Below are 27,963 nucleotides of genomic sequence, written 5' to 3'. Positions count from 1 at the left end.
GAGGCCCAATCTCACAGAGTGAGGAAGGCATGTGCACCCAAGTGGCCGTTTTGGTTTACAAAATGGGGTCGACTGAGATCGATAGTAGCGGTGGAAACATTACAATTTAAAGGGACACTAGCATATTTTGTTTCGATTTTACTATGACATAATTATGCGCCCGAAGTTCATCTTCCGTCAATTTTAGCCCAAACCGAAGGTGAATTCTACTATGTAAATGGCCAGTGCGCGCATTTTTACGATATTTTGGTCCAAAACAGGGTGTTATCGGGCTAAAAAGGAACATGCAATTTTGGGGTCCATGGGCCCGGCCCAATCTTGCAATGTTTAAAATAAATGATATTTCAGATTAATTCATATTCTTTCTTGTCCATTTGGCTTTTCTTTACCTTTACATTGGTGTTTCTCCTATTATATTACAAATATGCACCACTGCACATAATTTATACACTCATGATTATGTAAACTGTGTATATTCGTTTTATTCCAATAAATTATATATACTTTACTAAAATCCAAACAAATAGGATGTATAAACTCTATTGACAAATTAATATTAACGTGAACCCTTACACAAGCTCACATTTTATGGTGAAACAAAATCCATGATAAATGAAGTGTCCAACTGAGAAGTGTAAAAGAACAATGTGATATGTATAAAGGCCAAGGCCACTTGCCCAAATATAAATCCTAGTATTAACATTTAGCAATTGTTGGTAATACTGATACTCCCTGACCAGCTAGCCTGGCCAGCTAGCCTGGCCAACCAGCCTGGCCAATGATGATTTCTCTTCAACTTTATCATTAACCTACTTAGTCAACCTTGCACCGCCAATAACAAATCAAACTGTTTCCAAGCAATTACAATAAAGTAGCGTCCATGCCTTCTTAATTGTTATTGTTATTTCCTTTCTTTGTTTTTGCTAAATGAGGAAAACACACTTAACAAAACTATAATCTGACCTTCAGATATTTAAGCTTACTGTATCAGATTGAGACCACCTACTCGCTTACTGGACTCTTTCATTAAAATCACAGTGAGCACTAAATTGAAACAATGCAAAAGTACTGTTTTGAATGAGCTGTGTTAAAAAATACTACCAAAAATAATCCTTAGACTGTCAGCTTTCAGATGCATTTTAGGCCTACGATATTATTTTCTGAAACAATACATTGCTAACGCCGCAACCTGCATCAAATATGAAGGCATATTAGGACAAATGCCAGCACAACCTTTACAATATCGTTGTATTACGTCATGACACGGGGGAGTGTGCTCAAAAGATGTAATGTTGCAATTATTATAGTGTGATCACGTCGTCTTCTCACCTGAGAAGAATTAACTTCATCTCAGCTTCTCACTGTACGTGTGTACAACATGATCTGTGATAAAATACACCTTTAATAGCAATGTTATCAGATCATTTCGCAAGGAGACGAACATTTGTGATCGGTTGAAACATAATGTAAAACATCTGTAATCCAACACAGATTTTGCAAGTGGTGACATATTTTACACGGGCAGATCATTTTGAGACATTTAATTGTTCAATTTCAACGTTTCGCACTAAATTCAACTGTACATAAAAGGGAACACGCTCGCTTATATAATAGAATTCTACATGTATATTGCTATTACCGAATGCGTGCAAGTCAACACAAATGAATATTGTTGTAGTGTTTACTTTCATCGCATCACTGGTGCAGTGCTACTCAGCAAACATCAAGACAATCCAGGTAACCAAGGAACAGCAGGTTTGTCACTGTATATAAAGTCTGCACAAAAAGTAACTCAGCTGTTATATATACGCCTATAGATTCAGAACTAATAATTGTTTTCACAATATTTCAACATAGCGAGAAGGATGATTTATTTACACGCATTTTGATACCCCATTCGTCAAATGTCGTTCAATATTAACAACACAGTAGTGCTTTCACAGAAAAATACCCGAATTTAAAAGTTGCAGTTTGCAGCGATCAATGGTCATAATACCAGCACTGTAAACACGTAAAGCCCGCCATTGTCTTCGCGCTTACTTCAAATCAATACAAATAACTGCAACTTTTAAATTGGGGGTATTTTTCTTTCAAAACACTGCTGTATTGTCAATATTGAACAAAATTGGACAAATGGGGTATCAAAATGCGCGTAAATAAATCATCATTATTAGTTCTGAATCTATTTCTTTATTTATAACAGCTGAGTTACTTTTTGTGCAGACTTTAGTTCACTTTAGCTTTTTTCAAGATGAGGTCAATGACAGCTGACTTCAAAGGGGAAAGTATATGTCCCGATGTTATTTTAATTATAAAAGGGTATATGCTTGGGACTATAAAAGGGTATATGCTTGAGAGATTCAAAAGAATGTGTGCTATCTTATTACAAGTAATGTAAAGTAGTGTTAATGAGCTTGTACCTCAACATTTTTTCGAGGAAGCAGAAGCTGACGATTTTTGTGATGACGTTTTAGTGTGTTCGACTAATAACGGGGAAGCAGGGTCTGCTTGTGGTTCAAGATTATGATCATGGTCATCGGGATGATGATAATCGTTATCAATATGAGATAGCTCATACTCTGGTACACCAGCCGCGAAATTTGTATATGAACCTCCACGACCATGTCCAATATGGTATTCCGTAGTTGGTATAATAGTATCGAAATCGTCCATCTTTCTGTTCAGATTGGTTGTGAATCGTGTCTGTGATCTGGATAGAGCTGTGCTATGTGTTTCATGACGGGAAGATGACGTACCTTGTGATTTGGGGTTACAAAATGGAAACACAGTTTTGCGGACATCTTCTTGTCTGACGCAAAACAGAAGAAAGATGACAACACCTTGGAGAGAGTTACAAACACAGAATATTATGGAGAAGACGAGTTTTGCGCCCTCTATCGCCAAGAACCCAGACACCCATGTTAGTCCCATCAGTACAGAGATAGTCAGTGCGTGCCAGAATCGTTTGGAAATCACGTGGATTTTAGACTGCTGCGTGACGTTCCCTCCTAAATTTGCTTTGCAGAGGTGAGTCATTACCCATACAAACGTTATCATGTTGTATAGGAGGAGAAGGCCAACGGGTACCACCAAACCGTAGTAAAACACGGGTCCAATCGCAACAAAACAGCTGTAAATATAATAACAATTATTAAAGGTGAATTAATCAGCCGGTAAGTAGTATTAACTTTCCTTTATCAATTCGCCGTCGTGTGACGTTAAAATTGATCGTTGCCAGATCGAGGGTTTAGAACCAGAAAGCCTCAACTCACAATCACCTGCTCCCACAAAATGAGCATAAAGATACAGTCCATTACTCATGACAAAACTGAATAGAAAACAAACGACATTGTGGAGGAAATATTAATTTTTGAAGACCAAAACAAGGAGCCAACTTTATGCTCATTTTGTGAAAGCTGGTCATTGTGAGTTACGGCTTTCTGGTTCTGAACCCTCGATGTGTTTGGAACCACGTTCAAAATGATCACAACATAAAGTCAGTGGGTTGCTAGCAGGTGTGCATCTGACTAGCTTGCGTCTGACGTCATCTCTCAATCCAACTCGGGCACGTTTGTTTATGAGTGTCGTGATGGTTTAGTTCCTGAACACCGACGTTAAAACAACGTGCCTTGTGGTTCATTTGTACCTTCAAATATACAAACCGTCTCAGAAGTTAGGTATTAAATAGGAAACCTTCTTTTTGTCAACAATGCCTAGAAAAGTTGTTTTTTTTTGCCTTGTGTAAAAATCCCGACACTGTCAAGGGAAGCGGGGAGATTACTTGACACTGACGTTAGACGCAAACTAGTATTTTTAAAATATCTTCGATTATAGGTAATGGGTTTATGATCAAAATTTTGGGATAATCCGTATTTTTCGCTTTAATGAGAACTCCATTATCTCTGATGGGCTATTCTATTTAACATCCGCACTCCCCATGTTGAAGATTTTGGAAATATCTTACACAGGGTGAGTATGAATTTCAAATGGAATGAACACATTGGGCAGCCCTGTGTTAATTTTATACACCTGATGATAAAGATTTCCTTGAATCTTCCACTGAGGGAGGGCGAGTTTCAAATGGAGTTGCTAGTGTGTTCATCCTATTTGAAATTCATACTCCTCTGTGGAAGATATTTTCAACATCTTCCACAGGGGTTGTGTGGATTTTAAATGGAATAGCCCAATGTGTTATCCTTGAATGACACTAATAACGGTATTCATACGAACTAAAGGCTGTCAGCGTGATGTTATATGCCGCCATCTTGTGGGTACACGCTGCGATGGTCGTTCGATCTACATGCGTGAACAGCAAAATCACCGTGTCGATGCGTGCATAACAGCTGCGTGTCAAACTGCGCCCTGCGCGTATTGTCCGACGCATGAACACACGTATCATTTCTAGCCACAAGATCGCGAAAGGCTGACGGCCTCTATTCAATGAAGCACACATCTTGTCTATCTAGGAAGTGAAACATGCTAATGAGGCCGGTCGACTGCATATCCGTCAGTACACGCTCTTTCAATACGGAATAAATGCTAACCTCATCGTGACATCATCCAAGCAGCTAAGTTCATTTCCCATTGAAAAAGCGTGTATTGACGGATATGCAGTTGACCGTTCTGTAATGACATATGACATTGGTATGGCATCCCATATTTTTAATCTGAATGCTCCCTTATTTCTCTGGAATAGCCAATATTAACACAACATGCTATACTCCATAATGACAGAATAACGGTGTCCCATATAATTTCCATGTGGTAACGGTATCCCATTAATAATTCTCATGCAATACTTACTAATCGAGGTGATCATAATATGGCCAGCTGAGGCCCACCGAAAGACCAACACACAATCCTGTAACAATCAACGGAACCCCTGTATACAACAATATAGAACAGGCACTATCAAAAGAAAGGTTACAAAAAGTATTGTCACAATTTTTGGCTCGGGCCAAACACAGCAACTGTGAAAACTGACTACTTCATGATAATCATGAAGTTACCATGCACATTTCTCTGTGAAGAGGCATCATAGCGCATTTCATACAATGATCTCGTTTGACCTTTGATCTTGCTGACTCAAAGGTACCTCTGCCAACGGCACAAATGCTTCAAATCAACGCTCATTGTCCAATTATGACCTCTTTTTTTTTATCAAACGATGCCTCTTTTTAACGAAATTAAAAGGAATCCAATGTTCACGGGTCATCAAATTCATTATTTAGAATATCGTTAATGTTTATCATTACAATATTTATTTTTACATGTATAATTAAAATATTATCCTCGATAATTTGTAATGCCGAATTGTGCCATGTGGGCACGGGGGCGCAGCGGCGATACGTGCTCTGCCTCGCATTTGAAGGTTTTCGAGTTCGAGCCCCGGCTGTGCACTTGAGCAAGGCGCATTACCTCACTGGCTTCTTTTTACCCATAGGTGAAATCAGGAGCTGTTGTGGATATTGTATTGGGCGCAGTCCAAAGGTATGAGCATTGTATAGCAATGTATATGCAATGTATATGCAATATATAGCAACGTATATGCAATGGATCATGCGCATTATAGCAGCTGATATATAATACTAACGGCAACGGAATAAATGTTAAGCGGTTTGAAACACGTATATATATGGTCGAATCCAACCAAAAGTGTCCACGGGCCAAAAATAAAAGTCCGAAATAAAAATGTCTCCACAATTTTTTCCTTTTGCCCATTGATTGATGACATATTGGCCTTATAGGAACCAAAAGTGCCATTACTAATCTTGAAAAATAAATCCAGGACGTGTGATAGTAAATGTGATATCAAAACCCATGTTACCTACGAATACCACTAGGATGCTTTCACTATCGCAATACTAATCAACCTAAAACAAATGGAATATTCCCATTAACGCTTTTTTCGTGCTAGTTTATTGTTGAAAATGAAGTTTAGGTCAGTTTCTGTATTTTATTTATCAAATGAGTATGAATCAATTTACACATTGTATAAGAACGAGTAGGATATATGTTTTCAAGAATATTAGGAATTATACGCATACACCTAACGCTTTATACAATGAAAGGGTGAAGAAACCCGGGTATTCGTAGGTAACATGAGCGATTTAACAATATCTATATTGAGTTTAGAGGTTTAAATTTTGCTATTATGGTAATGAATTAATAAAATGGTAGTTTTAGATCTCTTTCAGATGGTACGTCCAAATGAATAAATGCTATTACCTTAGATCAAACATTTTTTGATGCTTTTAGCAAGATTTTGACCACTTCATTTTGATATACAAGTAGTTAATCAGCAATTTTACATAATAAATAATTGTTGAATGAATCCGTATATGGGTAATAATAGTGTCCTGGGGTACCGCTTAAAGTTTTTGACAATTAATTTCCATTGGTAGGGACACTTCATTACACATGTCATGTATTATGCTGTATTCGTAAGTAACATTTCAGTATTTGTAGGTAAGAATTAAGACTTTTGGTGGATATCGCAATCAAAACTTCATTTTATAAAGCACTTTGAATGTATTATTTTCTTTATGTGCGTTTATTGATACTTTAGACCCTATCATGTATTAATAATGTCGGTTCACAGCGGTTGAAAGAGGATTGAAGTAAGAAACAAAGGCACTAAAGTGACTTTAATTTGCTTAATTGCACACAAATCGCTTAAAACCGTTATTGCAGACTTGTGATGTCCATCTTGGAGTCAGTTACGTCTTGTGGCCTTTCGTTTGAGGGCAACTACAATTAGCTTTATACCAGGGTCCATCACTGTGTTGTCTAGATCATGAGACAATGAGAACAGTCGTTTTTTTTCCATGGTATTCGTAGGTAACCTTAGCGAAAATGTCAAAAGTTACCTTCGAATAAATCAATTTGGACACAAATTACTCAGAAACCAGAAGGTCGGTAAACATTTAAAATGAAGCATACATGACAGTTGACAAATCCAAGTATTTATCCCCTTCTAATCTTCTTTGAATCTGATTTTTCTTTCAAATGAGCAGACCGTCGTCTATTTCAGTACGTATTTTTCAACAATTAAGCCGTATTCACTTTTTGCATGGTGGGCATGTATGTGAATTCGCAACTTTCATTGACATATGATTTGATAGCAAACATACAGGCCTTCGTTATGTACCAATATGGGCATTGGCATGAATGGCGGTGTTTCACAATACTGTCATGATGTCAAATTGTATTCGTAGGTAACATTCGGTTACTGAAATTTACCTACGAATACTTGCTTTTATTGTTGACATCTCAGAAATATTTAAACGCAGGCTATTGAAACTTGGTAGAAATAAAGAGTGTATTACTCTGCACCTATTGCTTAACTATTGTTTACTATTCTCTCACTTTGTGGAAATTACACAGCTTTTAACATGTATTCGGAGGTAATGCATATTTTTACCAAACCTACCTTTGTGCCATTTAGAATTTCTGGCAGCTAAACACAATAATAAAGATGTCCGAATGCAATGCATTTCAGTATTGGACATATCAAAGCTTGTATCAATTGCGCATTTATTAGTGATTTCCATTTTTAAAGATATATCTAGTGCTATGAAAAATTGTATTCGTAGGTAATGTAAAAAATACCACTCAAAAAATTATCACAAAAATTCATAATTATGTACAAATATGTGAAAAATTGAACAGGCAATCTTTGAATACACACCTTTCAGGAAATCAATTTAGATTCAATCCAATGACTTCTTTTCATAACTGATTTAGATGTTTTTAAAAATACTTTAAGAAATATTTTGAAAAAATGGGTAAAAATAGCATGTTTTGGGGTCTCAGTGTCTAAGTTTTTCACAGAAGGGGGTCTTATTATATATGGCGCGAAGCGTATGATCAAGGCGAATAAACACAATACAAAAATGAATGAGAATTGATTAATACTTTTAAGTTATGGCTCTGAACATGCCGTGTACACTTTTCGTTGGATTCGACCATATATATATAAGTAGAAGGTCCTTACCCCAAGCAACCACAAATGCTTTCTTCACAAAATGTTCCGGTTCTACGTCAAACATTCTGACTACATTCAGATACAGATTATACGCCTCCATGGTCATCCAAGAAAGACTTGCAAGGGTCAACCATTGCAATATTGCGGCAATAGACATGCATAGAGTGCGATGCGACACGAGATCGATACCAACCAGAAACACGGTGTAGAGAAGTAGCAGTGATATACATAGGTGAATGTGAATGATTCGTGGTGTTGCATTGACTCCTGTTCGTAAGCGTCTGCGTGTGTAAAATATGGAAGATCAACTTATACATCCTTCCTATAATTGGGATTTCCTGCCGTTGATGGAGTGAACATCGGCATCACATTTTGTAAAATAAGGAAAACGAGGACAAGAAGGGTATCACGTGATTATAAAATATAACGGAAGCGAGGACAAGGGCGTGATATCGATGTTTAGTCCATCAACTCCAGGAAAGCGCCAATTATAAAGACAATCCATAAACATTAGCAAAGACGATCGACCCAGCAACCGGCATTAGATTACAGTGTTTGTCAATATAGTCAATAGGAGAGGACTGGTTTTGTCTTCATGGGTAAGTAGAGAACTTCCTCAGTGGGTGAAAGTTTGAGATGTTTGAATCCCGGTCCTCTGTAGCCTATTTAATACCAAGTTTGAGGGAACTTAACACTGTGTTAGGGAACAACCCAAAAGTTCGATGAAGCCCTATAAACGAAAGTCCTTTCGTTAGAAGGCTAACCCCCTCCCCCCTCCCCTCTAACGTAAGTGACAAATATCGAAAATTCCAACACGTATATTATAGGATTCAGGGGCCGTCGCTATGGTGTATGGGGATGTGGAGGGGTGTGACAAAGCTAGGATATTGATCACGTTTATGCATTCTATTTTAAAATATTGTTCTTCGTTATCTTTTTTTTTGGCACGGAAAAAATAGGACTTGCTGGATTTTTAAATAAAAAAGAATGTGGTATCAAACACAAAACGTTTTTGACATCATTCGCCAAAGGTTAGAAAAGGTTGCCAGAAAACGTTTAAATGTCGGGTTATATAAAGGGTATAGAAAGGGTAAGAAACGTTTTCATATTAAACATTTTAAAACATTTTTTGATAACCTCCTGCAAATATTCTAACATAATGTTCTTAACAAAATATTTTACAATAACATTCTGTAAACATTGTAGAAATAGTTTTGTAGTGTGTTTTCATACATAACGTTTTCATGACCTAGTTACCAGGGGGTGAGAATGCTCGAGTCAGGTTAAATGTCGGGACCTAGGTCACAATTTGAGAAACAGATGATATACCACTACTGCCATTTGTGGAAGTAAAAAGCCACGCCTTGTGATAGGAAGATATTAATATCATTATGCCTCGTCAGTTACTTGGTATAACTGATTTACTGTAGAATAGTTCTTATACCATAAAATGTATTAAACATATTTTATCATATTGATTAAATGTGACCAAATGCCGGGAAATAAACTGACCTATGTCAATAAGGCATATTTCAAAAAGGCTTATTCAGTTCGTAGAGATGATATACCACTTGTGTGAATCATGATCTATTTCAGTCGCAATTCCCAGATATCGAAGTTCCCTGATATAACCCGACATTTTAATGTTATTAAGTGCAATATCAGATATTTATTTAGTAGGGTTGGCCACGGTCAAAAAATTTTTTCTTGCTGAGGTGAAAGGACTTTGGTTGGAGGTTACAAAAATGCATTTCGAAAATTCAGCTGAAGTCCGTTGCCATGGCAACGGCCCGATTTGTGTTTTTTACAATTTTCGCCTATTTTGGAGCTAAAAAAGTGAAAATTGCCCTTAAAAGGGCGCCTCGTTGCCTTAATATAGAAGTTGGTATTTAAAAATAAATTATATCCTAAAAAGGCCCTATCCTTGTTCTATCTACAAACGAAGTTTCGTTTCGAGATTCGTTTTTTAAATATCGATTTCGGACCTGGCAACACTGCAAGTTTTTCAAATTTGAAAAATGCCATTTTTTACCGATTTTGGCGATACGAAAAAATAACTTTTGCGCTCACCTAGGATTTTGTCATTATGGTTATTGGTAGAACATACCTTGCCCCCAACATATATAATAAGAACAGCTTGGGGAAATTTATTTCTCTAAGGAAGGTGTTGCCAGAAAAACATACATTTTGTAAAAATTCAAAATTCTCATATAAAGAAAATTTGCTGCATTTTGCCCTAGATTTAGCACATGCGATGTAATGAGTTGTATGTAGAGTCAGTTTATCATCATGGTCAACTATTCTGAATGTTTTGAAACAATAAATGAAGTTTAATCTTAATGCGGTGTTGCCAGATGCCGAAAATTATGAAAGCTACATTACGCCAAATAGCCCAAATAGGTCTAAGTTTTCATGTATGAATCTATAGTCAATCCAGTTAAATCACGGTCTATTATTATAAATCATTTTATCATAATTTCACCTGTTCTGAATGTTTGGAAACAAAAAATTTCATCATACAGTGTTGCCAGATGCCAAAACGTAGAAAAGATATGTGTTTTCAATATATACAATTCTGGTTAACCCTGGGCACCATATTTTCATAAAAGGAATTTTTTTTAATTTGCCCCGAATTTAGTACATGTGATGTAATGAATTGTATGTAAAGTCACATTATCATCATGGACAACTATTCTATATGTTTCGAAACGTTAATTTAAATGCAGTGTTGCCAGATGCCTAAACTATAAAAAAATATGTCAAGTTTTTATGTATGATAAACAATTTGATGATGCATCTAAAATACAATTAATTTATAATAAATTACGATATGACCCCTTTAACCATGTTAACCTATCTGTTTGTCAGTTGTGAATGTTTAACATAGTGTTGCCAGATGCCAAATACTAGCAGACATAGGAGGATTTTGTAAAAATCTCAGAGCTTTTTAAACCTTGTACTTTACTTAAGGGAAGGGGTATGAACGTTCGGACAGTATTTATTGTGGGACATTAGAGCACATCAGACATATCGAATTGCATTCTGAATACGAAGAATGTCATTCTGATATCAAATAATTTGGATTTTTTGAAATTCGCAATTTAATACACATTTTATGGCAAATCATTAAAAATGTATATTTTTGATATTTAACAGTACTCGAAGTAAACTTTATAAATCTGATGATTTCTACCTAAAGTGTATGTAGGTGGGATGAAAAGCCGACGATCAATTGAAAATTTTGACCTTTCGTATTGAAGATATGGATTTTTTCCCAAAACACCAAAAAAATTAGGTCTTTTGGGAAAAAATCCATATCTTCAATATGAAAGGTCAAAATGTTCAATTGATCGTCGGCTTTTCCTCCCAGCTACATACACTTTAAGACTATATCATTAAATTTATAAAATTTACTTCGAGGGCTGTTATATCTCGAAAATGTAAAAAATATCAAATTTTTATAATTTGTCATAAAATTTGTATTATATCGTGAATTTCATTAAATGAAAATTATTTGATATCAGAAAGACATTCTTCGTATTCAGAATGCAATTCAATATGTCTGATGTGCTCTCATGTCCCACAAAAAATGCTGTCGAAACGCTCAAAACGCTCATTCCAGTTCCCTTAACCACTTTAACATTGACATAAACATGTTTACAAACAAAATTGTAATTTCATTACTTCAATATAAGTCCTCAGTATCGCCAATTTTCATTTTCATTTCAGATATTGCTGAAAAGTTGGAAAAGAAATTGGCCAATCAAATCTTTTCAATACACATACACTCTTTACCAGTGTTCCAATTTCATGATTAAATGATCAGGTATTTGATCAAAAAGTGTTCCCAGAACATAAGTTTGAGTTTTAACAAGACATTCTTGATGTACAGGCGTGGGGTATACTTGAAGTACAGGTATCTGAAGAGGGGAAGCAACAAATTACCCCCAAATCACAGCAGCTAGTAGTGGCTGGGCCGCCGAGTGTGAATAATTATGTATTTATTTTGGAAGGTTCGTGTTTGTTCTCAATTTTGGGGTGTTTTTCCCAAAATTTAACATTTGTGGTGATAAAACAAAAAAGCGACATGCCAAAGACAAATCGTTGGGCACATACTTTGTTATTGATAATGCAGTTCGTTTCCGCATACCTTTGTTACCATTCGCTTTGGTGATTTACTAATATTATCAATTTTGTGACTGCAATTTGGCGTTTTTAATACGTTTTAAGTTTACCAAGAAATTAAGAAAAATATCTGGTCATGGTCGTTTCAGAATTTCATTCTGATCTTCGGCTTTTACAGACAACCGAATGCAGATTAGCTCACGATCGATGTCGTATTCCTCTATGTGGGTCCCTTGATGATAAAATTATTTTGAATTCCTTGTAACAATATACAAATTTTCGTCTGAAAACAGGGGACCGTTCACAAACACTTGTAAGGGGGGGGGCATGATGCAAAAAAAATTTCATCTCTGGTCATTTTTTTCAGCCCCCCCTTAGGAGAATCAAACATTTTCACCTTTTTTTTTTTTGCATCAGGCCCCCTAACAAGTGTTTGTGAACGGTCCCCAGGGTTTCAGTTTAAACAAATAGTTTAAGGGGTCATATCATAATTTATTATAATTTAATTGTATTTTAGATGCATCATCAAAGAAATTGTTTATCATACATAAAAACTGGTCCTATTTTTCATAGTTTAGGCATCTGGCAACACTGCAAGTTAAAGTTTCGAAACATAGAGAATAGTTGTCCATGGTGATAATGTGACTCTACATACAATTCATTACATCACATGTACTAAATTTTGGGCAAATTGGAAAAAATGTTCTTCTATCTGTTTATGAAAATAGAGTGCGCACGGTAAACCAAAAACCCTTTTCTACTTTTTGGCATCTGGCAACACTGTATGATGAACTTTTTTGTTTCCAAACATTCAAAACAGGTGAAAATTATGATAAAATGATTTATAATAATAGACTGTGATTTGACTGGATTGACTAGATTCATACATGAAAACCTAGACCTATTTGGGCTATTTTGCGTAATGTAGCTTTCATAATTTTGGGCATCTGGCAACAACGCATTAAAATTAAACTTCATTTATTGTTTCAAAACATTCAGAATAGTTGACCATGATGATAAACTGACTCTACATACAACTCATTACATCGCATGTGCTAAATCTAGGGCAAAATGCAGCAAATTTTCTTTTTATTAGAATTTTTAATTTTTACAAAATGTATGTTTTTCTGGCAACACCTTCCTTAGAGAAATAAATTTCCCCAAGCTGTTCTTATTATATATGTTGGGGGCAAGGTATGTTCTACCAATAACCATAACGACAAAATCCTAGGTGAGCGCAAAAGTTATTTTTTCGTATCGCCAAAATCGGTAAAAATGGCATTTTTCAAATTTGAAAAACTTGCAGTGTTGCCAGGTCCGAAATCGATATTTAAAAAACGAATCTCGAAACGAAACTTCGTTTGTAGATAGAACAAGGATGGGGCCTTTTTATGATATAATTTATTTTTAAATAAGAACTTGTATATTAAGGCAACAAGGCGTCCTTTTAAGGGCAATTTTCACTTTTTAGCTCCAAAATAGGCGAAAATTGTAAAAACAAATCGGGCCGTTGCCATGGCAACGGACTTCAGCTGAATTTTCGAAATGCATTTTTGTAACCTCCAACCAAAGTCCTTTCACCTCAGCAAGAAAAAATTTTTTGACCGTGGCCAACCCTACTAAATAAATATATGATATTGCACTTAAAACGTTTTTACCAAAACCAAAACCCCAAAATATGTTTAAAACGTTTAAAAACGTCTTGTGTTTGCTGGGACAGCTGCTTTAAAAATGACGTTGCCGGTTGCGAGTACTGCACTCCATATTGATTTGAAATCATTTTGAAGACACCAGTGTAAAATGTCAACATCGTACTTCGGAAAATACTAAAATTTGGAAAATTATTTATTAATTCCTTAAAAAAAGATCAAGTTTGACCGATGTTTTAACTATTTTTTTACAAACGTAATCGGACTTTCTGACCCCCTCCCCCACTAACGAAAGGACTTTCGTTTATAGGGCTTCATCGAACTTTTGGGTTGTTCCCTTATTCGTTTATCGTAGTTAAATGTGATATCTATTCTTTCATTAACATTAGGTTAGAGCTTACTTATTTTGCCAACGGTGTGAGTAAAATGCATCCTACATACATTCTTCATTCTATATTTTACAGTACAGTAGCATATAGTGTGTATGCAATTTACAGGAAAAGTCGAACTATAGTTTGAGCAGCTCGTAATCGGCGAGCCTTATAACATCGCGTATTAATATTTATATTTTGTATTTCGAGAACTGTCTTGTGACATCTTGCCAGAATCGTCGCAAATTATTCATGTTAGTCCTATACGTTGTCTATTTTCTTTAAGGGGGTACTACACCCCTGGCCAATTTTGAGCCTATTTTTGCATTTTTCTCAACAATTATAGCGCATAGGGGACAAGTAAGATATGTATATTATAGGGGCAAGGACTACAAGTACTGCACTGAAAAGTCAGCAACTCAAGGCAAGTAGTTATTGATTTATTGATGAAAACTTGGTTCTCCCTCATTTTTGACTGTAACTCCACAACTGTTGTCTGTGCTGAAATAAAATTTCCAGTGCAGTAGTTGTAGTCCTTGCCCCTATAGTATACATATCTTATTTGTCACCAATGCGCTATAATTTTTGAGAAAGAAGCAAAAACAGGCACAAAATTGGGCAGGGGTGTAGTACCCCCTTAAGGCGCACAATATAGACTAGACGGATCAACTATATCACTCATGGGTCTACTTTTCGGCGCAGTGGTAAAATCCTAACAATTCCCGCCGATAACGAGCTGATCAAACTATGGTCTCGAAATGCAATTGCGTTTGCCGCAACGGAAAAACGTCGGAGTACATAAATTACCCTGCGTGGTAATAATACATTCAATATAGAGAGCCTACCTGAAACAGATGAATATGAGGATGGTGATGAGAAGAGCACATATCGACAGTCCACATCCAACCTTACTGATAATGTCCAAAATAAAATGACTTTCCGTGTAAGTAGGATCCTGTTGAGTTTACAGAGTACGATAGATTGTGATCCTTTTACAGTCCATTGGTTCGATTGGATTTTAAATAGCAGCATATCGTCAGCCTGCTACGCTAATTGCCTAAGTCATTTCTTGCAGTTTTGAGAACAAAGAACAGAATGTTGGTTCATTTGTATCATTATCAGTTGTTCTTGTGCAAAGATGGGTGAACAAATATGTTTAAATGCATGTTTGAACCATATTTTGTACTTTGTTCTCAAAATTACAACAAAAAAGACTTAAGCAATTAGCGTAGCAGACTGATGATATACTATTAGGACTAAAATTATAAGTTTTAATTTGTATGTTGTTGGTCTTTTACTTGTTTTATTCTCATTTGGATACCTAATTTGTGTGCTTGCTTATTGTTGTCAGTTACAGGCCATAAACTGTTTTTAAATGATCAATAATGTACTAATAGTACGACAAATACCCCGAATACCTCTTTTCCCTTCGCAATTACACAGACGTTAACCCACCATGAGACTGAATGCGCATGGGCAAATCGGTGATGTTTATCACAATTATTTTTCTTACCACAAGAACAGCAAAGTTGGTTAGATGATTACAATGACAAACCGTTCTGAGACTTGTAGTGTTAACTAACTGGCAACCTGTTTGTGACCAATCTTCGTTATCAAAATCCCAAAATACACACACTGGGTTTTCTCCTGTTACCTGTATTTTTAGAGTAAAACCAAGGAAATTAGTACTTAAAGAACTAATTACTTATAGCACTGTTGATGTAATGATTTTAGTACTTAGCCAATCGTCTTTATATTAACACGTAATACCAAAGCGAAATGGATAATAAATACGTCAGAAAACAATTGCAAGTTCATGTAGGTAGTTTCTATCACGTCAAATGCTTTCTTATAATCAATTTTCATGATTTTATATCGAAACTGATGGATAGGCCATACCAATCATTTTGATACAGCCTGATTGCGTTTACGTTTCTCCGACAAACATTGTTTTACTTGCCATTCAGATAGCCTCATTTGAAATTCACACTACTTGTGTGGGAGATTAAGGTGATGTCTTCCATTTGAGGTGCACTGGAATAACGCATAATACTCACTGTAAATTCTAAAACAACTGGGTCTTGAAGTTTGTTGACGTTCAAATTGCCTCCAACTATCGCTGACAAGATGTCACTGCTCACCGTTTTATTGGATTGGTAAGATGGGAATAGAGTGGCCGTGTTGTAGGCGACGAAATTCACACCAATAGTATCTAAGAAATTATAAAAGTCGTTCGATCATATTAAAACGTCCTATTAAAGTACCTAAAACTGATAAGGAATATGGACATTGTGATTAAATTTATTAGAAACACACTTGTTCACGAGTATTTTTAAATTACAAACAAACGAATAATCAGTAAACAAAGAATTTGTATGGACTAACATTTAAATAATCAGCAAGCAAACAAAAAAATTGACTTAAAAAAGTGTGTTCACCTATATGATACATATAATAATATACACCTTTCCAGAGGTTGCAAGCGCACGGCAGCTTGAGCTAGTGAATGGCAAAATGGCTTACCGTGTCGGCTAACGTTAAAAACAGACGCTGGTAAAGAAATAGATGACCTGATTTCCATGCCCACAATTTCACTCTTGCTTTCATACACTTTGATATTTTCCTCTGTGAATGTGTTGCCGCTGGTGTCTTTATAATCACTTAAAACGGCAAAGTTCAACCTTGCAGTGGCGTTTTCTTGTGATGACTTAGTCGCTGATGATAGAGCTATGTTTGATTCAATGACAGGATCAAACGTTTGTCCGGTGTTTGCAATTCTTGTTATCTGTTCCTCAAAGGCTATCAGGATGTTACTCAAGTGAGGCCCTTTTGTGGCAAGTTCATCTGGTGTTGTCGTAGCATGTTTATTTGTGGTCGTGACGACATTGTTGACGATAGCTACCACGTCCGTTATAACCTGTTGGTTGAATTATTCGTAAAGTTTAATTAAGCTAATGTGTGATGTGCCCTGAGTAATTTAATTTAATTATTTAACTTTGTTTACAATCTGAAAGTATGTCATGAGATGGGAAACCCCTTGTACATGCAAGATAATGGTGTGGAAAGTCATTTTGGAATTCCCCCAAAATTATTGTAAACAAAGTCAGATCTATGTTTGGAACTTGGAAATCCCCAGTTCAGTGTATTGCACCACAGAGGGGAAAAACCCAGGAAGTGATGTAATGAGAAAGGTGAATGTGTATAATTAATATTGGAAAATCCCAATATTGCAGCAATGTTGTGAAAATGTGATTGAAGTAATGGTTAATTAATAGATGATGGGTTTTTTTTGCATGAGTACTGGTAAAAAAGCTTGAGGCTTGAATTTGGACTTTACAGAATGTCATGGGAGATTGTGAAACTCCACATGTGTGTGATGGTCTTCGTGCTTCAAATAAGAAGTACATTTTAACCAGTTTACATAGCCAATAATTGAGCTAATTTTAATACAGCAACGAAGGAGATAGCGAGCAAACAAATGTGATCTTCCTCATCGAAGGATTAAAGTTCTTCTGTCGAATTGCTGGAATTTGCTGGTATTTTGAAGACAACACATCTGTCAAATACAGCGGAGCAGAAAGAAGCCTGTTCCCTGGAGAAAGAATAATTGGTAAAAGAAACACCATATTTGGAGAAAGCGGCGCAAGGAGATTTAATATTTGGAGAAAGCAGCGCAAGAACAAAAGTGATTGGAGAAAGCAGCATCATTTTTCGTGTGAGGATTTAATACGCAAGGATATTTATAAACGCAAGTGTACACTGGATTTCGTTGATTTTCACAGGACAAGTGAATAAGGATATATTACATCAGTCGTCCAGAACATTGCAAGAACTCTAGGATCACCAACAAGAAGACAGCTGGTTAAGTACTGATAGAGTAAAACTGTCATTGTGTGATTTTATTGTATATGCGATATTGTTATTATATGTACCAATCATACTCTGTTTTCAATTAAAGACTTAGATTTTGTTAGCTTAAACAAACAGTGTATTTGTGTTGTGCATTCGTGTGAGTTCAGGTAAAAGGTGATTTTGGCCTTGAGTCAAGTACGACTCGTAACAAATGTAACAACCTATGCCAGATCTGGAAGTCTGCTCTATTAATGAAATTTAAGCTGCGAGTCTTCAGTGCAACAGAAAAGGCTGGATAACTGTTACACATGAATGCTTAGGGCAGTGTACAAATTCCACTGGCAACAGCGCAAATGTAACATAGAGAGCTGTATGGCGACGTCCTCAGACTCTCAGAGACGATCAGAGAAAGAAGGGCAAGCTTTGCTGGACACTGATTTAGGAGAAAGAGTGAACCTCTTGCCAATCTGATCAATTGGACACTCATGCATGGAGCAAGAAGAAGAAGAGGAAGAGGAGGAGGAGTTAGCAACATATCTTCAGCCATTGATTCATCCAAATTCAGTTACGAAGAATAAGATAAAAACACATGAACAGGAAGAATAAGAACAACAAAATATAGTTAATCATTTACCTCAGAAGTAACTGTCTCTACATCAGCAATATGGCGGATAGTATCTGCAACATCTTCAACATCTTGTATCGTTAATTCATCAACATCATCAGTTACACTGTGTAAAGCCTCAGCAACACTTTTCGCGTTACTTTCAACAACATCGGTCTATATAGACAATAGATACAGTAATGTGATTCAGACTGTCTCGAGTCCCCTAGTAACAATTTAACACTTTCTTCATTAACTCTTGATTGGTGTCGCCTGGAGACGACAAATTTCAAATTTTGTTAGATCAAAAATTTCAGAATTGTAAATTTTCATGACTATATTTATTATTAGCATGCAAAATGTATTTAAATGAGTACAAACAACCCTAGTATTGGTTCAATGGTTCTTACTTAAGATTGCTCTTGATATTTTGGAAAAGTATCTTAAAATTATGTTGAAGCCTATGGGTAGCAATTATATCAGTTTTATTTCAATATGTTACTTATATTAATATAATAACAATAAAAAATGAAAGGAAAAATAATGTTACTAATCATCATAATAGTAATAATTAAAAACAAACCTTTCAGAAGAAATTATTGTTTATTTTTCATTTTAGCAATAATATCCATCAGTAAAATTGATTAAGCAGTCAAATAATGTCAACATAATTACATCAGAAGCACGTTCTTTTGTTTATACCTCGGATAGTTTCTGCAGATCTATTTCGTCATCTCTTCCACAGCTAGTAATATTCACTGGAAGCCATAAGGCAATTCGTTGTTCATCAGGTACACACAAGCGATAAGCGAGACCCTTGCCACCTGTATCACGTATCAGAAAATAAATCGATATAATTGTTAATGTTTATATAGATGAGGTAGCAAGGATGAATTTGTATTCAAAATGGACGACGCACACAATATTTATTCTATATGGAAAAGTAGTCTCTTTTGCTCAAATAAAAGGGGTCCCACAGTTAAGCAATGGGAGAAAATTGTCTTTTTCACTTTCAACTTCAATTATTATAAAGGGAAAGTCTTTTATTTTTTGGCTCACTCTTAATTGTCTCATGTATATATTAAACTTTACTTTCCCTGATTTTCAAGGAAATCTGATGAAAGACCTCGTCGTACAGGAGCACTAAACACCGCGAGGTATTCCCAAAATCTCACTCGATTTACGGCGAAATACACTGACATGCACCCCGTGTCATTAAAGTAGCGTGCTATAGACGGCACTCACTTAATAATAGTCAGTCCGATTGACTTGGCTCAAACGGTATTTCCTAGAAATACTTTGCCAGATTCTACTCTCTAAAAAGGAATCTGATTGGTTACAAAATGCCGTCGTACCGTAGGAAAACCCATACCCTCTTCCGTACAGCCCTGCTTAGTGTGTTGTGTGGTAATGTATGCATTGTGTATTGACCTTGAACGCCTCTGTACACACAGCGTGCACACACTGGAGTCGAGTATAATTTATTTAAAGAGACTTTCATAGGAAAACTTGATTAATACATGAAGTCGTAATAATATTTTTACCAACAAATTCGTTAAAAACATATTTTGGGATATTTTGTAAAAACAAATTCAGGGAAAAATTAATCTAGCAAATTTCTCCAAACAAATAATAATGCGCACTACAAACAAACATTCGCGGGAGCTTTGTTTTTCTTTTTCTTGCCTTATGAACGTGTGGAGAATTATGATAACAAAATGTATTATGAAAACTCAAATAATTGCGGACTGAATTTGTTGGGTTGGTGTTTACTTACGGTTCTCAGTGTCCACTTCGCATCTTTCGTTTGAAGGTACTGTTTGATTTCGTACCGCTGTCTGGGGCCACGAAAGATTCTGGGAACCAACTTGAATGGAGACTGCAGGACAGGCCGCTATTGATAGTAAGAATGCAAGTGTTTAAAACGAAACAACAACAACCGAAAAATGCTTATAAAAGAAAACCGGGTAGGCCTAAATGTGTGTTCTATAATAGATATGGTTTTAGATTACATTTTATATTTGAAAATAAGATTTGGAATTATTATAATAATATTTGTAGGCTTAAAATTGTTATTTTGTACTCGTCCAGTTTAGCACCAGTACTGGCCCAGTACGACGCCGGTGCCCAGCGCCGGTTTGCAAACATTCGCCCAATCACGGGAGCCAGCATTGGCAAAGTTAAGCATACAATGTTTGCTGGGCGGGTTCGATTGGATGTAAAAGGAAAAAACAATTCAATAACCATTTGAATTGTCAGTTAGATGCAATGTATGACAAAGACCTTGCTGCCAGAGCAACTCCTGACAATCCATACATCTTTCATTTCCTTTGATGCTACTCGTAGCTAAAACATTGAATGGTTTAATAAGAATTATATTTTGAGTATATTGACTCATCTACCTGGGCCTATACCATTCTTCACCCCAATGTCACTCCCCTGATGTGGCAGTGACTCCAACGCGTTAAGGCAGCTGTTTCAGTCTCCATCTATGCGGCATCTTTAATACGCCAGCGAATGCTAGCGATTTGAGGCTGCGTCCAATGAAGTGCACACTGACGTCACTACCACATCAGGGTGAAAAATGGTACATACATACTACTATCTTTTGCTCAAAATTTTAAACAAATAACCAAATTGTAACACCATACCTGTAATTTGAACGATGACCACACAGGTAGCTGTGTTGCCATGGGGATCCCAAGCTTTGTAAACAACCCGGTGATTACCAACAGGAAACTGTGTTGGTGGGTGATGTGAGCTTTTCCGGGCAACCTCTATGCCGGAATTGTCTGTGTATATTGGTTCTGACCATGTCACGTTTTTCACGGAATCATCTGTGGTTACATATTGCTCCATAATGATAGGGCAAACTAGTGTTGGAGGTTCATTATCTGTTAAAACATGGTAAAAACATCTAAACGTTTTTGTATATGACTTTTTTGTATATAAAACTTCTAGTAACATTTATATTGCTAGAGTTAGACACCTGAATAGAAAAATTATCATCCCGAATGAAACTCTCTTCTGTGCTATGATGGTTACCATGTTACTTTATTGATAAGTCCTATATATTTCACCAACGTTTTGAAAACGAAGGTAATAACTAAATCAACCATGTTATATGGCCAAAATTGCTTCCAGCATGACACCTGTTACCAACTGTCAACATTTGACAACCAATTAGCAAAAGTCACTTCCTGGAAAGCTGGACTCAACAAGGTCATCTGATGTAACTGATCCCCATCTTAGTGTGTCTCAGATGGGGTGTTTGGTACCAGCTGTTGTTTGGTGTGATCATTTATTAATTTTCTAACAAAACACCATAATAATGTTCAATTCTAGACCTGAATAATACTAACAGCTATTGCACTAATAAACTGTATTATACATAATATTTTGTAGCAATTTTTAACATAGATTTTCGTTTCTTTATCAAGTTATTCATCTTTTTCTGCTTTTTATAGTAATTTTTATTCTATAAACTGTACATTTGTGTGCAAATTGAGGGCGCTACTTACATATATTCTAAATTTAGATTAGCCAAAGAATATGAGTTATACCTTACATTTCATGATAAAAACTTTTTTGAAAATTCCCTTGTTATTTGTTAGTCCTTTTGCTGATGTTCTAATACCATTATACAAGTGTCTACCGTACCCCTTGCAAAGATTCAAACAAGATTTAAGATAAATAGCGCCATCATTGTTCAACTTCTCTTAAAAATGACTCTGTTTTACATGCAATCAAACAACCGTGGGGAGGGGGCAAAGCAGCTACCAGAGATAGTTGACATCATGGGCTACACAAAAATGCCTGATAGCAATTGAACCGGAGTAGCTTTTGGCGGGAAAAGGTCATCGAACTTTGCACGGGGTCAAATTTCAATTGTCAAAATTGTTTTAAAACCATTCCAATGTATTCCTCTAGTCACAATGATTCCGAAAATGTATAGTTATATTCTAATGTCTTGCTTACCAGGTACACGCGTAGTTTGAAGATCTGTTGTCATGGTTGTGTAGGAAGCTACGAATAAAAAAAGACATGAACAATTTGCAAGCTATTATAAAATTGTGAGTCTCAAAATATAAATTGACGATTCACTCGCAGCAATGCTTGTATAAGGTACATTTTATAATTGGTGTATTGACGCATTTGATTTAAATTCATATTGCAGCCAGAGCTAAATTGTGACGTTTCATGTCAAAAGGAGACACTTTTGGGCAGGAATGTAAATGGAGAAATAACCAAAATCTGCCCGGTGGTGATTTTCTCACAATTTGGGTTTATTGCGAATTTGTGATGTTATTAATGTTTAAAATATTATCTGATAGTTTTAGACCGGAATATAGCTGTCATCTTGTATTTTTTGACACATTTTTCAAGGTAATTCCTACTCTCAACATTGTCAATAATATTTTTAAAGGCCGATATCTTAATTTCCAATTTTATAATACCATAAGTTACGAACTCAATATCTTCGCTTAGGAATGTCCGATTTCATTGGGGAAAACGGCGTTGTGGAGCAAAATATCTCTATATTTAAGATACAGGCTGTATGAAAATGTTTGGTACCCATCAGTTTTGGATGTTTATTGACAAGCCTGTTCATCAATATGCAACAATGGACTCTCTTGAAATGCCCATGATTTATAATTTAGTTGTATGACCTTTCATAACATTCATCTATAAATAAGGTAGCTCCTATGTTGCATTTTGTTGTGATGGTCTTGTCCATAATCACTGGAAACTTGATGGGTACCAATCATTTTGATACAGCCTGTATGTAAAAACCTTTAAATTGATAACCTGCCCAAAAGTGTCTCCTTTTGACATGACACGTCACAATTGTGCAAATTTGTGTCGTGAAGGTAAGTGGCCACGGAGATGGGGTCGCCTCATCTGTAAGGTTAGAACTTATGACATTTCATAATCCCATCAAAGGTGTTCTTACCGGGTGGTTTTATGTGATCTTGATCTAGTAAATGCATTAACCTAGCACTGTTGACTTTTTTACACTTCATGAAAGATCATGAAAGGTCTTTGTTCTTTAGCATGTTTAGAGAGATTCCACTTTTCAGGTTTTAGCCTGAATTCCCTCGTTTTCATTTATTTTCAGCCCGTTCAGGCTGTATTCACGTGGTTTGTTAGGTTTTTCTCACTAGTTTCAGGTTTTGAGTGAAACTTAGTCGCATCTCTGTCTTTAACAAATGACCTTACCGCTAGCAATGGTTGTTATGATCGGCGTAGTCATGGTAACAGTAGTAGTTGCGTCCTCTGTGATGAATAAAAACAAATACCAAATCAAAGAAATACATACATCAGGTGGTCAGGAAATATTGAAGTCCAGAATAATGCATCTTTTGTCCTTATTTGTCTTTAAAGGATGTCTCCGGCAATCACAACATTATGCCTTATATGTTAAAAAAACAATTACCAAGCACGAATTACGTGGTTTTATTTGAAAAAAACTCATATTGACCATAAATATCAATAAAAACAGCCGGGTCTCAACACGCGATGTTCAAAATTCCCACGCCGAAATTTTCTAGTGCAATGACGTCCTGGTTACTTGTGTTCAATTGTTGTCATCCTTTATTGTATTACTAAGACGTTATTGTGCTGGTCAATTTCGCTACCCTGGAATTTTGAATATCGCGTGTTGAGAGACGGCTGTATTAATTCCTTTTATGGTCAATATGAGTTTGTTTCAAATAAAACCACGTGCTTCGTGCTTGATAGTTAATTTCCTATCATATACGGTGTGCAAAAAGTTCGTTCCGCCCTTATGTCCGGTTTGCTCTAAGCATATTATCACTATAGTTAGAGCACCATCAGCTTTTGCCCTCAGGATTACTTGCTATGAATGTTCTTAAGGCATACACACTGTAAAAATTATCCAGCCATTTTAATTTTCTTCTAGTGCGGACAGACGTGTGTCTTGAGGAATTTAAAGAACCCCAAACCTCGGAGAATTTAAAGATGGCGTCCAAAAAAACCGACAATGGCTTGTTTAAGGAGAGAGAAATTGCAAGAGAATGGAAGAAGAAGGTCTTAACCCAATAGAGAAATATTGTGGTTTAGTCTAAAAGAAAGGTTTTTTGAAACTCCTTATTGCAAAATCATAACACCACTTACAAATAGAGTCCAGAGTGCATGGCAAAGCCTAGATAAGAATAAGGAACTTCTTGTGCCATTAGTTGACATTATTTCTGTGGCAAGCATGGTTTGGAGTTATCATGGTGATTGACCACATAAGGATCCAATGACTTCAAATAAATTTGTTTAACATCTCTACTTATGTAACAACATAACAAATAACAAGTAGCCTTGAAATGCATTGTGTGAGTTTCATTTTAAACATGTTATAAATGCTTTTGGGTAGGGGCGGAACGAACTTATTGCACACGGTATATAATGCATAATGTTGTGATTGCTAGAGAAAACAATTGCCATGCACGAATTACGTGGTTTTATTAAATGTTGCAACTAAATTTAAGATGCTAACGCATCAAGTTGCTAACGCCGGGAATCCAGGAATGAATGAATGAATGAATGAATGAATGAATGACATGACCTTATTCTTCCACACAGGGAGTGTGAATTTCAAATGAGGTTACCTGAACGTGTGACTCCATTTGTAATCTACACCCCCTGTGTATGAGATTAAGATCATGTTTATGATAGTAGATGTATGGATTTCAACTGGTATAGCCAAATTGGTTATTTGGCCTATCACATATAAACCGTTATCAGTTGCCTACCTTCATCAATGTAAAAACGTCCTAAATGCAAAAACGCAAACGTGTCTTGGACTGGTATTCCATAAATAATCACAAGAAATGTTACGTCTTCGTTGTGAGTCACAATGCTATGGCTACCGATCTCGACTCTGCCTCTTACAACGCACACATTTCTCTCCTCCAGTGATAATCTATTCCATGTTGCCAATGATGTGGTTTCGTCCAGCAACAGCTCGTTAATATGCTCACATTTTACAATGATATTAATATAACAATGAATAATAGTATTTGGATTTCCTCCATCAAATGCATAAAAAGTAACATTATTTGCATATGAGGATACCGGTGGTATTGTTACCATAGCAGCACCTCCAATCCTATCTGTTGCGAAACTTTTCATATATTGAGAAACATAAATTGATCCATCGGAAATGATAGATATGATCTCATCGCTTGTGCCTTCATATATTTCATATTTTCTAAGACGACGCGTTTCTCCTTGATTTATAACAACTGTAACATTATCAGAAGCGCCTATAAGCCGATACGCATATCCTGAAGTTCGATTCAAAAATGGCGCCAGAACAAACTCAAACGGTGCACGTGACGCCGGAGGTATGGGTAGCATTTGTTCGATTATTGTTGCGCATGGACCACTCCCGACTGCCGGTACGTATGCGCAGGTCATTCCAGATATCACAGCAATTGACGAATTCGCACTAACGAATGACCCTGTTAAATCCGTTCCTTTGACTGAATTCTCGTAAAAGAAGCTCTCATACGGCTGGAGTACATAATCAAGTTCCCCACCAATACTTAATTCCACGTGTACAGAAGTCACTTCTGACAAAGCAGATATTGAGAAAAAGACCGGAAATTGTTCCGACCCAAAAATATGCGAATTTCCAATGATTAGATATTCATTGTCTAGAGCGTTAGTCGGGAACACGGTAAAAGATTCGGCCCATGCACCATATTGGAAGTACACATTAACAGACACAGGGCACGTAGAGTTCACAATAACAGATGGAGTTAACACATCACCACGATTTGGAAAAACGTATCTAGGTAATGACATTCCGATGCCTTGGGTAAGAGATGGTTCGATGACGTCACCATCTTCGAAGTTGAGGTCGGGTACTGTAATTACTACATGACAAGGGTGTGGTGACAATGTGGTGATATACACGTACGGGGTGGCGCCATTTCTCATGTAACTCACTGGCATCGCAAATACAAATTTCTCTCCTACTGAATCTGGATACCCTACATGTACACACAAAGATATAAAGTATCAAGTATTATGACGTCATCGGGAATCAAGGTGTTTAACATCACAACCCAGCTGAAGTTCAGTGGCACTGACCGCAAAGTTGGTTGCTCCAATGTATGTTGGAATAATATGGTTGACTAGATTGAATTTAATCTCTCATTTTAACTGATTATGTTCTTATACAATAGCTGCGCCCATGTCCACATGGTGAATGTATAAATTCTAATTAAAGATATAGTGTACATGGCTGTTTATGGCTTAATGGCGGGCCAATATAGTCCAATTCTGGGCCACTTCCTTTGTTTGGCTATATCTCAAATTCCGAATTCCGACTGAATTTGCTTGATCACATCACATATATGCAAATCTTAAAAATATTTGGTAATCAATCCAACAATCTACCAAAATTCCCAACCTCCAATTTGTACCTACCTTTCACAGTCAAATACATAACGCTTAACAACATCCATAACTGAGCAGAAAACATCTTGCCGTTGTACTATATAATCGATATACACTCTGAGAAAATTAAAACGATATGAACATTTTAAATCACATTCTTAACAATATTTTTTTATTAGGTTCTTCATAGGCGTAAACCACTGGGGGATCCCCAAATATGTTGATAAGGGGGGTCCATACAATCATCCTTCCAATGTTGACGCCTGTATGTGGGTTTCGGACCAAATTACCCTCATATTCGTAGCCTTAAAAGGGCCACTTTTTGCCCGCTTCTACTATTAAGCTTGTTCTGTTCGCCAAAGGTGCTGGATTCACTATACTTCAAGAAATTGTTTCCAACCCTATTTCTACATGTCAAAAAGAAATCTACGCCACTGTTATTAATTTTAATATTACTACTAATATTGTCTGCAAAAGAGACCACGATTTAAATCTTCATGGAAGACGGTCGCCATTATTGTTAATTGAAAAAGGTAGAAAATATTGTAAAATAACAGATAGATACAAGTAATAAAGCTTACCTTACTTAAATGATAACTGATCCTGTACAGATCCCAACTGTTTTGATAATAAAGTGTTGTACAAACTATTCTTGATGACTGTACAGCATTTCCGTTACGTCCTTGGTAGTCCACGCAGAAAACCCTGATGGAAACATCCCTTCAGTTCTAATACCCATAATGCATTTCCCTTTTGCAGCATTATCACAAAATTAATGCACTCAGAACGCTACTGACCATCCATCCTCTATTGTTACGCATAGTCGTGCTGGAAGTCGATCGAGTCATGGTTGAAATCAACACAATTCTGAGACACACATTTTTGCTTTCAAATTCATTTTCTCGGTCAAATAAAAAACAATAATTGTGGGATTTTCATGTCAGATAAAACGATGAT

General features: G+C 36.2%; 1 protein-coding gene across 1 annotated transcript; it reads right to left on the bottom strand.

The window, feature by feature from the left end:
* Positions 1-379: 379 nt before the first annotated feature.
* On the bottom strand, positions 380-27,629 carry LOC140146862 (uncharacterized). The gene is made up of 16 exons (XM_072168752.1): positions 27,588-27,629; positions 27,037-27,123; positions 25,353-26,597; positions 23,809-23,865; positions 22,567-22,614; positions 21,240-21,482; positions 20,366-20,482; positions 19,291-19,412; positions 18,619-18,765; positions 16,656-17,049; positions 16,190-16,344; positions 15,646-15,786; positions 14,978-15,087; positions 7,997-8,268; positions 4,804-4,882; positions 380-3,130 (listed from the first exon to the last, which is right to left on the bottom strand). The coding sequence occupies exons 2-16, from the start codon at positions 27,089-27,091 to the stop codon at positions 2,422-2,424; spliced, it is 3,894 nt and encodes a 1,297-aa protein (XP_072024853.1). The 5' UTR covers positions 27,092-27,123; positions 27,588-27,629; the 3' UTR covers positions 380-2,421.
* Positions 27,630-27,963: the final 334 nt, after the last annotated feature.

The sequence above is a fragment of the Amphiura filiformis genome, chromosome 2 (genome assembly GCF_039555335.1).
Source record: "Amphiura filiformis chromosome 2, Afil_fr2py, whole genome shotgun sequence".
Taxonomy (NCBI): Eukaryota; Metazoa; Echinodermata; class Ophiuroidea; order Amphilepidida; family Amphiuridae; genus Amphiura; species Amphiura filiformis.
The sequence above is the reverse complement of the archived record's forward strand: the minus strand, read 5'-3'. Positions and strand labels throughout refer to the sequence as shown.

What these genes read in the sequence shown, in the direction of transcription:
- LOC140146862 (XM_072168752.1), bottom strand. Translation starts at nt 27,091, where the DNA reads ATGTTTTCTGCTCAGTTATGGATGTTGTTAAGCGTTATGTATTTGACT. An exon ending in TAGAGACAGTTACTTCTGAG is followed by an intron (nt 17,050 to 18,618) that starts GTAAATGATTAA and finishes TTCAACCAACAG; the next exon opens with GTTATAACGGACGTGGTAGC. An exon ending in TATTATGATCACCTCGATTA is followed by an intron (nt 3,131 to 4,803) that starts GTAAGTATTGCA and finishes TTATATTTACAG; the next exon opens with CTGTTTTGTTGCGATTGGAC.